At 47.6% G+C, this 16,780-nt stretch overlaps 1 protein-coding gene across 1 annotated transcript in view; it reads right to left on the bottom strand.

Moving 5' to 3' along the window:
• The window catches only part of bahcc1a (BAH domain and coiled-coil containing 1a), a gene marked incomplete at its 5' end in the record, with an annotated part of 57,775 nt that overhangs the window by 19,514 nt on the left and 21,481 nt on the right, over positions 1–16,780 (bottom strand). The window contains 6 exons of the mRNA XM_079178247.1: positions 1,294–1,455; positions 1,799–1,998; positions 2,109–2,223; positions 2,626–5,121; positions 5,334–5,459; positions 11,570–11,748. Of these exons, the coding sequence (XP_079034373.1) occupies positions 1,294–1,455; positions 1,799–1,998; positions 2,109–2,223; positions 2,626–5,121; positions 5,334–5,459; positions 11,570–11,748 (3,278 nt within the window). The remainder of the gene's footprint in view (positions 1–1,293; positions 1,456–1,798; positions 1,999–2,108; positions 2,224–2,625; positions 5,122–5,333; positions 5,460–11,569; positions 11,749–16,780) is intronic.

Here is a 16,780-nt window from a genome sequence, read left to right as displayed (position 1 = left end):
ACATACACACTTCAGCAACCTTTTCCATCAACAGTATGCGCAACACGCTAGAATACAACATTGTGTTATTCGTATCCTCATGCAGTCATTTTCTACACCCCACACACGCATTTCAAAACAGAGAAACCATTATGGATCATTTAAATATCATTGTATTCACATTTTATAGCAACGACATAGGCAAATGTCTTCAGAAATAAGATTTTTGACTTCACAGAACAACATCTTCCCAGGCAGCAGCAATCCCACACTGAAACAGAAAGCTGTCTCTTAAGAACTGCCTTGAGAATTAGCTGGAATGTAGGGGGGCGGGGGAAAAGTCAAGACAATGATGAAATGCGAACAGATGATGACGGCTGCAGTTTGATTAGAGGTCAGAATACTGGGGTGGAAATACTGGCCCGCTTGTCTCGCCGGAGCGTTCAGAGTGAAATCTCCGCCAAAAAATCCCACCTGCCCAGTGAAATCGCAGAAATGGGTCTGCGGAAGGGCCCAGCAGGAAGCTTAGTTCCCATATCTGTGGGCGGAAAACCTTTCTCAATATGTGGCTTTAAGGACCAGTACAGCTTGGTGTGGGTGATGTGCTATGACAGAGGTCCCACTTGGGAAGTAGTGAGCCCACACTGTAGAGACCTCAAAAACCGAATTTTTCTATTCTCTCGCCCTTTGCCATTGACTCGCCCCGCCTCCCCCCTTTCTCCTAGACACACCAAAAATCCTTGTTCAGAGACATAAACTTGGATGTTTCCTGTGGGAAAGCTTTTGTGGAGGCACTTCCCTTCTCGGCTGAAACTCCTGTGGAGCACAGAAGGAAACGTACCGTTGAAGATTGTGAGCTAATTAAATGTCACAGCCTGCTCACTGAAAATGCATCTACAATGAGTTTTGAGGAGTGATCTTTCCCTCACTCTCACACTTCCTCTTTTTCTGATGTACTAGTGTATGCATGTGTGTGTGTGTGTGTGTGTGTGTGTGTGTGTGTGATGGGGGGTGCGCACACAGTATAGCAATTGGATTAGTACCCTAACCCGTTGAGAGCCCTATTCTGGCTGAGCCAAGCAGGTGGTGTGCAGGAAATGTTGGAATTGCGATGTGTCGGTGAATGAGCCCATTAAAAGGGAAATTCATCAGCAGTCTTCACAGGTAGTGATCCTGTAGACTGCAGATGAACTACCAACAGTTCTAATAATTGTTATGTAATAATGTCCATGTATGAGAATGTACACATATACATCCAATGTACTTTAGAAATACACTTGGCTTTACAAAAGACAAAGGAAGGGTATGGCATACCCAGGTGATGGGTCGCAGGATGGGCGGAAGGCTCAGTGGGCAGGACCACCAGCTGGGCAGAGGGGTCCTGAGGCAGAGGCAGGACTGGCTGCAGAGGGCCTTGCATGGCTGCCGAGAAACCTGGGGGAAGATTCTGGTGCAGGGCTGTATGACCTATACCTGCTTTATAGAAAGGGTGTCAGTTTAGATCTTTATACCCATCACATGCTATGTGAAACACTGCTGAAAATAAACTACAACTACCAATCATATTCTCTAAATTAGGAAATTGCGTCTAAACCTGACTGGGAACCAATAAAAAGATGCTTCAGTTGAAATGATGTGTTCTGGATGCTGAATACTGCACACATTTGAGATGTTCTGTCGCTAAGTCAATGGAGCATAGAAACACCTTTGTTTTTTTCTATTCCATAAATGGGAAAAGCAGGATTTTCCTGCCTTTGTTCTGTAACACTGTAAGATGTCACACAGTTGGAATGTATAAATACAATCTTAATTTTCTTACCATAAGAGTGTCCTGTCATCCAAAGGGATGGGCTTCCAGTCCTTGGCATCCAATGGTGGTGAGCAGAATGTGCAGCAGGATCTCCTAATTGGCCAGACTGGAGGGAAGTCCCGCCTGGGACCATGAGATGAGAGGTCAGGTCTCCGTGACAGCTGTTGGAGGGGTGGATTCTTGCAAACTCCACCCTTTCCTTATTATCCCTGACATCAGGATGAGACAAAAATAAGGAAATGCAAATGAAGACCACTGAAGGTTTATAACAATAACATTTTAGAAATACGTAATGAGCTGTGGCTTTACAGTCGCTTACCTGATATATGCATCTCTGTCTCTGTCCAAGCAAGTCAGACCTATCTGTTCCCCACTCATCCTCTTTCTCTCCTCTTCGGCAGTAGGATCTGAAGGATACATGGAGCGAGGCGGTCCTGCGAGACAAACATCTTAACCATTAGATCTCGCCAGGTGAGGACATGTTCACAAGTCTCGCACAATTTCTCAAAACCATACTATGACTCACAAGAGCACAGGCAGTTCTTATTTTTCCCCACTAACAAATTTTGGATCGTACTTTTTATTGCCATTTCAACCACACTGGAATTTCATACAAGACTCTTAATGCTTTAATGCATTCTCCAAAAATGAAGGTTTTTCTCATCACTGGAAACCATGCTCAGTGCCACCAATATTATTTGTCAAGTTTTTCAGCTCTAGAATATATTTGTTTCTGTTTTGTTTTCACTGCTAGGTCATCACAGGTCACAGATAGGGAAAAAAAAGGTCTCTGTTCCCTGCACCCCTGTTTATGAGGCAGTGACCTATCTGCTTACCTTTCACTGAGGGATGCACCCTGCCTTGTCGGCTGTTTGGATGACTGTCTGCTGAGCGACAAGGTGGCTCCCTTTGTCTGGCCACAGCAACTGCAATTCCCACTGGCGGCGGCTGCCGCACCTCACTTTCCCCATGACCTGCATCCCCCATTTCCCTGCCCCGCCCACTGTAATCAGGGCGCTCGTTGTCATTGGCTGGGCCCTTTCTGGAAGGTAGAGTTTGTTTGTTGCCCTGCAGGGCACAGCTCCCCCCAGCAGGACCTGATTTGAGGGATCCCAGCCCTCCAAAGGGGCTCTTCTGGGAGAGGAGCAGTGGCTGTTGCTGGTTGCTGTACTTTAGTAAGCTTTTCATGGCACTGCTCTCCCCCTGAGTGGGGCCCTGGGGCTCTGGCTGCTGCTGCTGTGGCTGCTGCTGTTGCTGACTGAGGGGAGGTGCTGATGGAGGCTGGGGAGGTGGCAGGCTCATTCCTGACTGCTGCTGCTGCTGTTGTTGTTGTTGTTGTTGTTGCTGCTGCTGCTGCTGCTGAGAGTGTTGCCCACCAGTACTCCCTAAATCCATGTAAGACTTCCTCTGCTCCTCCTCGGGTTGTGACATGTGGTGGGAAGGCCTCATGGCCCAGGGTGGCACCGGGGGCTGCTGGTGGTGGTGCTGCCCACTGCTGTTGCCGTAACCATAAGGAGACATCTCCATTTTTCTTTTCAGTTCCTGACTAGTCCCTTGGTTCAACTCAGCAGGAGAAGGCGCATCTGGGCCAGGTCGGCCATGTTGCTGGTGGCGTATCCTGGCTACCTTTTGGCCATCTCTCTGCAAGGAGCAGCTACCGGCAGGACCAGGGCCATGGGCTACTCCCGCCCCGCTATGTTGAACCATGCTTTTACTTCCAAGTGGGGAGGCGTTAGGTTGGGGTCCTGGATGGGAACAGTCTCTGTAAGGAGAAGTGTTGACAGAATGAGGGACAGAGTGTCCAGCCTTTGGCCCCTGGGGCATCGAGGGTCTGAACACATCCATGTCCACGCCACTGTTGATACACTCAGCACTGCGTGATCGTACAACTTGGTGCTGCTGTTGGGGATGTGGAGGCTGTTGTAGCTGGGGAGGTGGAGGCTGTTGTAGCTGAGGAGGTGGAGGCTGTTGTAGCTGGGGAGGTGGAGGCTGTTGTAGCTGGGGAAGTGGAGGAAGCTGTGAGGGCTGAAGGTGTTGGTGGTGGGACTGCATCCAATCTGGAGCCTTATCTGTCTTTCTGTATGGGTGCTGCTGTTGCTGCTGCTGTTGTTGTTGCTGCTGCTGCTGCTGTTGTTGCTGTTGTTGTTGTTGTTGCTGCTGTTTTCTTTGCCAACTACTATGGTGCCCACCGCCTCCATTCTTTTCTATTACCTTATCCTTGTTATTGCCGCCTCCCCCTCCACCGCCCACACCATGGCATTCTGGGTTACCAAGCTGGAATGGACCACTAGATTTGTCCCCCAGGCCTGCCACAGATGGCACAAATGTAGTCCCTGTGATTTTAGGTTCTCGCCCCACATTGACGGGCCCCCTCTCATGTGAGGCAGGGTTGACTAGAGGAGCAGGAGGGGGCGGGCAGAAGAAGTCTGGATGGTGGTGTGGATGGTGGGAATGATGCGGATGGTGTGGGTGGCTAGGGTGGAGTTGAAGGCAGTGGAAGCCCCCTGGGTGAGGATGTGAATGGGGGTGAGTATGAGGGTGTGGATGGGGGTGTGCCCCTCCAGCAGCAGAACCCATGTGTAAGGTTGGGGGTACAGAGTAGGATAGAGAGTGGTGGAGTGGTGCCTGACTCCTTTCCAGACAGTCTGAAGGTTGTTCACTGATCCTCATCTCCCCACTTATCCCCTCTTTGGTACAGCGACTATTAACGCTGGACACCATATGCCTGCCCTGGCTGCTCCCTCCACCCACCATAGCCCCAAGGGCTGTGCCCTCCCCCCCACAGCTGGACATGGAGTTCTTAGCCCCTGCTCCAGTTCCTGCATCTCCGTTTTGCATCTTGCCATTGTGCAAGCAGGCACTGAAGGGCTTGCCCATACTCTGAGGGTGTTCCTTGCTGTACTCCATGGTAAGAGATGCCTTGTGCCTCTCCAGGGCCCGACTGTTGACCTCCTCCAGGGGTAGTGGGTGCTGTGGATAGTGTGGGTGCTGCTGATGGGTGTGGGAATGGTGGTGGTGTGTGGGCTGGGGTGGCTGGTGGTTGTGGAGCTGCTGTTGCTGCTGCTGTTGCTGCTGCTGTTGCTGCTGCTGCTGCTGTCTCTCTTTTGCCTCTTGTTTGCTACTGGACCTCTCCTTGTCCTTTACAGGTACCACTCCTCTCTCCACTGACCCCTCTTTTAGGCCCTTATGTAGACCAGTGCCTATCCCTGGATCTCTGTCTCTGCTGCAGGACCCCTGAGAGTGTCCCGAACCTGCCCTGGACATCGGTGGCAGACTGTGATTGGCTGAGATGAGAGGTGGCTGGGACGGGAGACCTCGAAGATAGAAGTTCTCTGAGAGGAAGGAAGGCAGGCCAGTAAAGACAAAAGCATTAGTCAAGAAAGGAAAAGGTGATGACAGAATTAGATTATTCAGCTCTCATGGTAGTGTCCCTTGGCATCCTTGTATTAATATTTCACAACAAAATACACCATACTATGTTGTATGCATTGGATTCAAATGGCTTATTTCGGTCTGATTGAATTTGAATTATCTCATGCCTCACCTTTTTGCGTGTCATAGAAACGGTGCTGCCCGTAGAGAACTCCACTGTTGGCATGGTGATCCAAGTGGCTCATGGGAAGGAAAGTGTGGGCCAAACTCCCTGAGAATCGAGGATACCCTGGAGCTGCTGAGATGGATAGCAGAGAGAGGGAGAGAATTGATAAGACAGGACAATAACCTCCAAGATGCAGTTATCCAGGCTAACCCAGCATAATCCTTCTGGTCCAATGCAGCTGGTGGTGTTCATACGCAAATAAGTACTGGCTCGGCCTGTCATGTTTGCCTTTCCTGCCTGAGTTTACAATGCAAACAATACATGACAAGCTTGGGGATTGCTGTAATGTATGAAATGTGTCTCTGAAACATATGGCTCTTTCTTTATCTCTCTCTCAGAGCTGGCAGTGACACCACTGTCCATCTGAATGAAGTGATAAGGATGGATTTGAAGCTTGTGTTTACAATGAAGAGAGAGCTGGGAGGCTGAACTTTACTGACCTACATCAAGGGTAAGAGGTCATTTGGATGTTGGAACTGTTAGCCAGGACACCTGGGCTCACGGCATTAAGCCCATATGGAGGACATTTACACCACAACCAAACACAAAACTCATTTTGCAATGGGACATTCAAAAACACAAAGGACTTTGAAGGTGGAGGAGAGAAAACATGGATTGAGATGAAAGCCCATCACAATATTAGGACAAAGAACTACTTATGACAACCCACTTCCATGGCAATTGGGTAACTAAAACATCTAAACAAATCAATGTGAATTGAATTTCCCTATCTCTACAACTGTATAATTAGTTATGCCAGACGATTGCAAGACAGAGATTTAATAAAATCAATGTACTGTGAACTTTAAATAAAAGGCAAATTCTTTGCTGACAATAGTGCTATACTGAGCATATTATGTAATGTGATACAGCCATGATTAAACCTGTGTCTTCTCCACCTACTCCGTGCTCCATACAGGCTGCAGAGATATTAATAAGGAGAGAAGAAAAGTAACCTATATGCATTACCACCATGAGTGAACTAATATCAGGGCAGGAAGAGAGAGACCAGAGACATGTTGTGTTCGTGCTTCTTTTCAGACAGCACTTCTAATGTCCACCTGCACCACAGTCAACCATCTCAGTGGTCTCTGGGTCATCTAGAGAAGTTCAGGTGTTCCACGTCTCCTTTTCACTGCTTTTGCACCTGCCTCACCCTCCAGCCTCACTGTCAAACACAACTCGCAGACGTGGGGAAAAGAGGGGGATAAAGAGAGGAAAACATGGCTCCAACTAAATGAAAGACAGACATATTTGTGTTGGCAAGCGTGCGACCTGATCCCGGGAAAGCGCAGATGCAGTTCATTTGGCCGTGTGTGTGTGTGTGTGTGCAGCGCCGTGGTTTAAACAGGAGCTCCGAGTGTTGAATGTCTCACTTTCTGCCGGTGGAACAATAAGGCCGATGCTGGGAGCCAGCTCTGGGGAGGGAGGAGTGTTGTGGTGGGCTTAATGACCTCGTCTCAGAGCGGCCTCCGCATGCTCCCATCTTAATTAATGAAATGTAGAGAGGGCAAACAGTCCTGCAATAACACAGGAGGTGCTGCTTTCTGAGGAGGGCAATGGGGTGATAATTACATGCCCTCACTTTTTCTCTCTTTTACCTATTTTTCTATCTCCCTCCCTTTGTCTGGCACTTTGCTGTCATGCTTAATAAGCACACACATTTATGCCAATTCATCTACAGTGGGAGGAGGGCGGATCCTTTGTTTAAGCAAGACATTTTTTCTCTGATTTTGGGAGGGAGAAAAGCAGAGAGCTGTTTGGCAGTCTTTATCCAAGCTGGGAGAGGGGCTTTTTTTCTGCGGCAGCATGTTGTTTGTGTGCGTGACGATTGACGGCGTAATCCCTTTTCACAGCGTGGTCTGGCTGTGCCCGATAATGCCAGCCCGCTCAGTTTCAGCATGCCCTCCAGTGGGGCGGCAAGAGGGGGCCTGCTGGGCACGGCAGAGCCCATTCAGCCATTAATCTGGCCAGGACAAGGGAAGCTGCTGCTTCTGCTGCTGCTGCTGCTGCTGCTGCAGGCGACGTGAGCAGGGTCTTAGTGCAGTCTGCTGACTGCACAGCAGCCTCGCTCTCTTTCCCTCCACACACTCACATAAACAAGTCGGCATCGGCAAGTGAATGACAGAGGGGAGTTCAGAGCGCATGCCCTCCTTTCCAAGGGCGGAGCAGGGGCGAGAGGCAGAACAAACAGAGCTGCATCCCAGGGAGGGATTTCCAGAAGTTCTGAAGATATTTCTCACAGCATGGTGGGTTGAGAGAAGCAGGCCGACAGGGAGGACAAAGAAGGGGGCTGGATATAGAACAGCACCTAAAGGCAGTAAGGAATTAAAGCTGCTGAATTAGAGGCAGACGACAGTGCGTTTCTTTCCCCTCTCTTTTCCTACCCACTCAGCTTATACCTGCTCTGAAAACACAAACCATTACCATTGCTCACGAGGGCTTCTCCACTTTTGCTAAAAGGCTAAATATCATGAATGCCGAATTGTATACTGGCTCCTGGGAAATGGCTGTAACATTTCAGAGAGAGAGAATGGCAGAAGAAGACCGAGAGGAAAGGAGGAGCAGGCTGAGCTGCCTGTCAGGTCCGCTAATTGAGAAAAAGTGACAGAACCATCAAGACACAGAAAGGGAGGAGGAGGAGCAGTACTGTGGTGGATCTCTTCAGGTTTGACTAATTGAAAGGAAGGGATGCAGGCTGGCATATGAGAGAGAGAGAGAGAGAGAGAGAGAGAGGGAGAGAGAGAGAGAGAGGCAGGAGTATGGAAGAGAGGGGGGGGTGGGGGGTGCGGCTTAAATCCCATAAAAGGAAAAGCTATAGCAACTGCTCACAGAAGGAAAGATGGACAACTGAAGATAGGCTTGGAAAGGCGTATCAAACAGAAGTGGATTAGACAGGTGTGTGCAGGCAAATGTGTGTGCGTGCATGTATGTGTGTGTCTATATGTGTTGACAGAGATATGAGACTGCGATTGTTTTTGGCATAACGTAAGAAGTCATTTGGACCTCAGCCAGTTGGCCTCGGGCCTGTGAGGAGCCCGCAGGTTTTTTTAGTCCATTTTTCTTTTTTTCTTGTCTTTTTCCACTCGGTGGATTCGGGGGGGGGGGTTATTCAGGGTTTATATGACGGTCCCACACATATAAATCTTTCAAAAGCTCAGAGGGCCTAATCCATTTTACCAGGTGTTATGAAAAACATTTTACATTACATTTATTAAAACGTCCCTACGCTGTTTTTAATCATTTTTTCTGTCTTCTTCCACCCACAGCCATATACTGCCACCCGTCTATGTCTGTCTCTGTGTCAGTGAGTCCACGTCTCCGTTCAGCAAATCCCATGTGTGGTGCACACAATGGCTGTTACTGTAATTGGTAATAAATCTGAAGAGACTATCTGAAACAAAAAACTCTTTCAATTCATGCTACTCTCTGACGTCATGAAAGCCACTAATGGTTTGGTTCTTGTCACCTACAGATGACTATGCCAGCATTTGTACGACAGTACACTGTACACTTTTGTTATCCCAACACAATACATCTTTAAACAAAAATCAACACGGTACTTTTGTGTACCACATTCACTGACTCCCTCTGCCAAAGTTGATCCAAGGGACCATACAACACTGGTATGTGGTGATGTTATTTATAGGTTTGCTTAAAGTGTCACTCAGCTAATGGTTTGTCACTCATGCTCCCAACAGAAATGTGGTATGTGTGCATGACATAACTGGCCCTCGCTAAACATACTCAGACCATGTCGACACTAATGTTCGCGCTGATGCGGATTAAGTCAAAAACACGTCTTTTTCTCCCTGGTTTTGCCTTCCAACCCCAGAAACGGAGCTTTCAAAGCTATTTCCAAATAGAAACATTGACTGTGTATGATTGTTGACTGTGTTTGTTTTTCACAGAGGTGGTTAATTATCATCTTTCTCCATATGTCTTGATTATTATTATTGTCGTCGTTATTATTATCATCATCATTATTATCGTTGTTGTTATTACTATTATCTCCACCAAGGAGCTTATGTTTTCAGGCGTGTTAGTCAGCAGAATATCCTCAAAACATGTGTCAACACATTTCTAATATTCTTATGCACATACTAGAATAAAAACCTTGTCAGCCACGTGTACGTTTTGTTGAATGTTGTTGCCGATTTAGATCTTAGTTTTCTTACATTTCTACACCTTGTCTATTATTAAAATAATACATCCGAGTGGTTTCTAATCATCCCCCTTTATTTGACTTCTTTTTTATCTACGCCATAATAACATTTCAAAAGTCTGTGATGAGTGTTGAAAAGGTATAAGTGGTTCTTAAGAGAGTTACATAATACAAAAATAAAATATATGACTCAACCTGCTCTCTTAGTAGACTTGGAAAGTATTCATCCAGACTAAGTGACTGGTTAGCGATTGGCTAATGAGATCATTGTCATCTATTGCTCGATACGTGGTCAATTTTAGCTCTTTAATCTGTGGCAAATGTGTCAGGAGAATAGCAGAAACAAAGACATTCTGCACCATGACAGGTATTTGCCAGAGACACGAGGATCATACAGTAATCTTTGAATACAAATTCGAGCTGCTATGCTCGGATTTGCATGCAAACAGCCACTTTAATAACACCGCTCGCAAAAAAACAAAAAATAAATCCAGAGAATATCTTTAAGGTTACAAGTGACACACTAATGCACCGACACACAAACACAAGTCAATGCCTGCTCTGCTGCTGGTGGGGTTCTGCTGACACCCGGAGAGAGGAGGCGAGAGTCTGGGTAATTGTGCCGCTCATTTTGATGACTTGCTTTTTATGCAAAACAGGAAAAAGACAATATGCAATTATCTTGAGGAGGGAACAGCTGAATGTGGTTGATGAACAGTCTGGATTCAATCATGCTCTTAGTGTGTTATATGCAATTAAACTGCAATAGAGATAATGGCCTCCATTGCCAACTGAGTAATAATCCCAGTCATAATCACCTCCATTACTTTTATTAGGCTTGGCATTATCATCATCACTCTTATTAATATTATTCTACTTTTCCACAAGAAGAAAATCTTTGACAATGAAACCCTGAAACTATAAAGGTGAAAGGAACACTGATGCTTACAAAATGAGTTTTGAGGGGAAATGTCTGTGACTGAGCTGATGCTCGAGCTCATACTTCATTCAAATGTATTCGTCCTGTCTCCGTGTTTATTTGAAGAGGGGGGTGTGTGTGTGTGGGGGGGGCATGCAATAGCTTAACACACTGCAACTGGGGCGCCGCTGATCAGTGACCACAAATAACAAACCCTCCCCATTGGCGTTCCCCCATGAACCAACAGCTGGGCTATTCTTAGCAAATAAATAAATACAAGACAGCTCAAATACAACTTCAAAGACTGGAGTTCACTAGACGGCATTGGGCGGCCATCACATCATGTAATTAGCAAAAGATTATGAACGCGTAAATCTAAAAGTGACAGAAGTGAAGTCACAGGAAAGCAGACCTTGCATTAATATACGAGTGTGTGGCATTGGATAGGTCTTACATTCATCTGTCATCCAGCATTTGAAGTCCTGAAATAGCCCAGCAGACTAATCTCTCTACTTTATCCTTACCTGACTTCCTAGCTGCACCTAAGCATAAATGTGAGGTGTTGAACTGAGTGTGTGTTTATATTTTCCTGAGTGTGTGTGTGTGTGTGTGTGTGTAGCCAGGGTTTTGTAATGCTGAGCGTCGGGTGGGAACTTCCCTATTAAGCTGTGATGGAGACACCAGCGGAAAGCTCTGCAATCACTGCAACTTTTTTACTGGCCTGCGATCGCGCATGCTGCTTCACAGAGTGTTGAGTGACATTCCTGCTGACGTGAAACGAATACCGCAAGATTCCTTGGCTGAACTTTTGACCCTGTGTCCTCATCCAGAAACCATGGCACTGTACTCCATCCCAAACATGCTGGGCCCGGGACTATTTTGGTTCACAAATAAAAGGGTGGGAGCCTGGCTTTTGCTAGATGATTACAAGCTGTGCTTTGGTGGAAACCTAACCCGGCCTAAGAATACACAATATCAGGGAAACAATACGGCCGACAAAGCTCTGTCCCTGATTCTGCCAAGACATGAATATCGCCTCATGCAGTCGATGTGGCCAGATGAGGGGCGTGTGTTTGTGTGCATGTGTGATTGAGGTACCTTCATGTGAATGGGGAAACCAGATTTGCGAGGCGCTGGAGTGAGGTCCGCCCCGGAAGGAGGGTGAGGAGGGCGAGGAGGGCGGCCGGGAAGGGTGAGACGGATGGGAAGGGGGGGAACCCAGACTACTGGCCAGAAAGGTCCCCATGAAGGAGGCGGAGGAATTGCCCATCAATCCACTGCCTGCATGCCCACAGGGACAAAGGTAAGGAGAGAAAACATTGTTAGAATTAGAGGAGTGCATGTACACCGTGACTATGAGTGTGAATAAAGAAAAACATATCAGATGCAGATGTAAAAGGTACGGAGCCCACTGGCTGTCTAGGTAGAATCACAAAGCAGAGCAGATTTGATCGCTGCCCCGGGGACAGGGTGAATGAGTGAGAGTGTGAGACTCTCCTCCCGCTCACTGACAGCAGAGTCCTCTCCCCTCGTCTCCTCTCCTCTCACACAGCCTCTCCCCATGGGCAGACAGAGGTCTCATCTCACAGCTGAGTACACACTTTCTCAGGCTCTCTGCCTCTCGCTCTCACACACTTTTGCTCCTGCTCCCCAGTGTCCCTTTCTCAATTTCTCTCCCTCCCTCCATTATCTTATACTCTCCATCTCTCACTTTCATGCCCTCAATCTCTCTTATTGCTCTGCTTCATTTCACCCCCCCCTCCCCCTCCCCCTCTGTCTCTCTTTCTTCTTTTCTCTCTGCATGACTCCGACAATCCTGTACTTTCTTTTGTTTCTGTTTTCGTGTTTTACTCCTTTTCCTTGTGCCCTCTGCTTTGTCACAGTGGCCCTTTCCTCTCTCCTCTTTCCCTCCTCTGTCCCATCATGATGAGCAGAAAGACACTATGTGCATGCCTCTTCCCAACCCTCATTGTCTCTTCTTTCCCTCCCTGTCCCCCTTTCTCTCTGACACATAGCATTTCTTTGCTTTGTTCTTTACCATAATGATGGCACCAGCAGAGCAATCTGTCCCTGGCTGGCTGAACTGTGTGTTTAACAAGACTATGATGAGTAATTGACCATTCGTAGCAACGCCCGAGTGACTGGGGGCTGATTGTCTATTATGCATTGCTGGGCAAGCTGGAGAAAACACACTGATTAACCATTGCTTAAATTGCATTCCCATTACGCGCTCGCCAGTGCACTTGAGCGAGGGGCCCGGGTGCCCCACTCTTTGCACATCCATTTCCCCCAAGTCACACTGCCGTGAAGTCTCATGCATATGTATGATGCCAGGGTGAGAGCACACGCGCATATGCGTGCACAAACTCACGCATTGGTGTATCATACATTGTGCGCACAGGGCTAAGCTGGGAAAACGTTGGGGTGAGCGACATGGTAAAAAAAATCATTATCGGCCCCTCGTGACGAGCTGATCTCACAAGGAGCGCTAAGTGATCTGATTTTCTTGAAGCATGAATCAGTCCAAACAGGAATCGATCCCTTTTCTGGGAGTGTGAGAACAATTGCGTGGAAGTCTTAATCAGCCAGGCGGTGAAAGTACACATCCTCTGGCCAGACAGCAGGGATAAACCCATCAGTCTGCCGCTCGCTCCTGCACCGACTAGCCTGTGGCTCATGGGCCAGAGCGCAGGGGCAAGCAGAGGCGCACACAAATACACTCACACACACAAATTGGCATGGGCACGTATTATTGCACACATACAGACCTCTGTCACACTTTTCCCCCTAGACGGGTGGAAATCCCCCACAATCCCCAACCTCACACTACCTCGAAAACTACCTTAAAACCCACCCTGTGTGTGTGTGTGTGTGTGTGTGTGTGTGTGTGTGTGTGTGTGTGTGTGTGTGTGTGTGTGTGTGTGTGTGTGTGTGTGTGTGTGTGAGAGACGTGTGTCACAAACTCACAAAACAGCCATGTCCTAAACAGTGTTTGACTAGCACATTCGACACTGCAACAAAAAATAGCCTCAATATAAAGTGTTTTATGTTACTTTTTCAGTATTAATGTTTTTTTGTTGCTCATCATTTGTTGTATGGATATAACAACATTAAAACCTGCTTTAAAGGGGACTTATCATGCTCATTTTTTAGGTTCACGCTTGTATTTTGGGTTTCCACAAGAACATGTTTACATGCTTTAATGTTCAAAAAACACATTATGTTTCTCATACGGTCTGAATATTCCTGTATTCACTCTCTGTCTGGAACGCTCCGTTTTGTGCCTCTCTTTAAGCCCCCCCCCTCCTGTAAAAGCCCTGTCTGCTCTGATTGGCTTGCGAGAATAAAATGGTGCACCTTTGCACAGGTAGTTTCCGTAGCCTGCATGTGACATAGGAAGGGGAGCCAAATCTGAATAGCTTGTTCAATCACATGTTTTCTGATCAAGGCAGCCCACAAAAAGACGACTGGGTTGTGTTATTACCCACTTTGTGTGTTGGTAGACACTCAAGATACCCAAATGTCCACAACAACCGAAGAAATGAGTTTTTCCGTGATACGTGTCCTTTAACTATGACTCAACCTTTTAAATCAAAGTCAGCAAACAGTCAGCATCTATTTTCTGATGCAATGCTGGGGACAAAACACAGAACATATGCAACTAACAATAGAAGGAATTCCATTATCATTACAAACATTTGCAGGATAAAACTCAAAAATGACGTAAGACTTTAAATATCTTAAGGAGGCAGCCATAGGAATGGGTGCCATAGCAACATTAAACATGCCAGTGGGAGGTAGCCTGATGGCATACTACAGTATCCATGCTTTTCTCCTTTTCCTCCTCCGCTGCCACCTCCCATCACCCCTGACCCTGCGGAGCACTTCTGGCAGAGGTCTGTGGAGTGCAGGGAGGGGTTTGGGGGCAGCGGGGGGTGGATGTATGCCAGCGTGCTCGCTAGGCACACATCCAGCCCCCATCATCCAAACACCCAGGGCTCCTGTATAGCACCGCCCTCAACATTGCACGCACCTCGGCCCTACTCTGTCGCCTTCAGGATCCCCAGCTTTCCTCAGCGCCTCCGGCTCACATAAATCAGCTAATCCTCCTGAATTATTAACAGCCTCGCCCCAGAGAGAGAGAGAGAGAAAGGGTGAGAGCGACAGAGAGAGGCCGTGAAGCCCCTCTTCACACACCAAGAGAGGAGAGAGCCTCTGTCAGAAAGACAAGGAGAGAAAAGGGACAGTACATAAAAAGGGGATGTCGAGATGTTAGGCAAGGGGATCTTTGAAGTTCAAGCTGATGTTAGGGGAGAAGGGGATTGAAGGAAAACCTTGGGAGGGTCTTGGATCAACTCATATACAACCAGATCAGACCTCTAAGTTTGGCCGTGGGGTCTCTACTGGGAAAATCTGAATTGTAGAAGTACAGAATAATACTCCAGGAGCCTTCTCCACTGTCACATTGGCACTGGCTGACTCCAGTGAATGGCTGACTCCAGTGAATGACCCGTACCTCTGCGTTGTGTCTGCTGTTTGCCTCCTGCTGAGAAACATACAGTGCATGGTGCTTCGCAAAAATGTCTTTCTCGTGCAGTTTCTCAAGCATTCTCATATCACTGTTAAATCTAAGGACAATATCAGCACTCGAGCTGTTTTAATATGATGCCCTGCCTAAACTCATTCAAAGCCTAATGAATCAGAGGCGTCGGTGAGAAAGCACACAGGTTATTAAAGTGGGCTGGTCTGCTATGGTGTCGGGGCAGTTCCAGTTCAGGTACCAACCAAAGCAGTGCAGAACAAGCGAAGCAAAGGTCCGAGGCATGACAGCATCTGTCCTGGACTCACCGTAACTGTTTATTTAGCAGCTTTTTAAATGATGACATGGATCCAAGGAGCCTGGTACCGCTAAGCCAGCTCCTTGTAAAAGTTGTGTTTCCTCAGCCTGCGTTTTGTTTTTAACCCCGTTTATTTATTTCTCTGGTTCTTAAGTGGTGCCAGCATTGCACTTGTATGGACTCTTAAGAAAATCGGTTCATGTGCATCCTAATCAGCGCCGATCCCTGACAGCGATGACGATTAATCCTATTAGAGAATTAAAGGAGAGGGGAGCATTGGGATGGGGGAACCCCACCTCCCTCTCTGGCATCGAAACATCCCACCCCGACACCCTCACTAGCACAGTTGTGTTCAAACGGGTTCGACTGTACAAACACAGAAACTAACACACAAATATCCAAGAACCTCTGGAGGTGGACGTGTTAAGTGCTACTCCACCCACACTCCATCGTGGGTGGAGTATGGGTGAGGGAGTCCAGTTGGTGCGCAACAACCAAAACACACGCATGCACACGCAGTAATGTGGGCCCGGGCTGAGGCCCTCGTGCACGGCACGGAGTGAGCAGCAGGCGGGGGGGCGGCGCAGTGAGAATGAAGGCCCAGTTGTCATGGGAACGAAAGAGAAACAGCGCTTGAGGCAGGGAGGCAGGGAGGGAGGGAGGGTAGCCATTACGACGGCAGCAGTGGGCAGATGCAGTTGGTCAGTGTTGCTGCTCAGCAACAACAGCCTCTCCAACCTACCTTGAAACCCCACCAAACCTGTGCAGCTCATAAACACAACCACACAAACAAACACACACTCTCTCACACACTCACACACACACACACACAAACACACCTCTCCACAGGGGAGGGAGGTATCAGAATCTTTGCCTCTACTCATTATTGTAACTCAAGGGTGAGTTGTTTGGTGTCTTAACTAGGAGTTATACAATAATAGGATGTAAAGGGATTCCTGTGGGCCAAAAAAAAGAAGCTGATAAGACAACAAGCACCCACTGACAACGCGTTGTTCTTTTGAATGCTGGGAATCAGATCAAAATTTCCTCCTGGGGAAATACACACCGATACACTGTGTGCTTGGACAAGCTAGATCACAAATAAATGCACGCACACACACAGACACACACACAAAAGCGCAGAACTACAACTATCCCTATTGTCTAAGAGAAGACAAAGTACAATTATTTCACTCTGCATCACATTTCCCCGTTTGCTGTTGAAAAATGAGCCCGAGTAGTCTGCAGCTCTTCGTCTTGTCTGCAGACGGCAGCCTGAAGGGACGGATGGACGTGTCGTCTAGACAAGGACAGCAGACAGGCAGCGAAAGATGAGAGTGATGGTGACAAGAGAAGAAGAGAAAATTGCAGGTCCGACTGCTTCAACCTGTTCTCCACAGCTCAGTGATCAGCCAGTGCCAGAGAGGGGAGGATAGAAGGATAATAGAATGCCAGGAGATAGAAAACACAC

This window comes from Pholis gunnellus, assembly GCF_910591455.1.
Source record: "Pholis gunnellus genome assembly, chromosome: 17".
In the NCBI taxonomy this organism is placed as follows: domain Eukaryota; kingdom Metazoa; phylum Chordata; class Actinopteri; order Perciformes; family Pholidae; genus Pholis; species Pholis gunnellus.
Note: the sequence above shows the minus strand (reverse complement) of the source record. Positions and strands in the feature narration are given on the sequence as shown.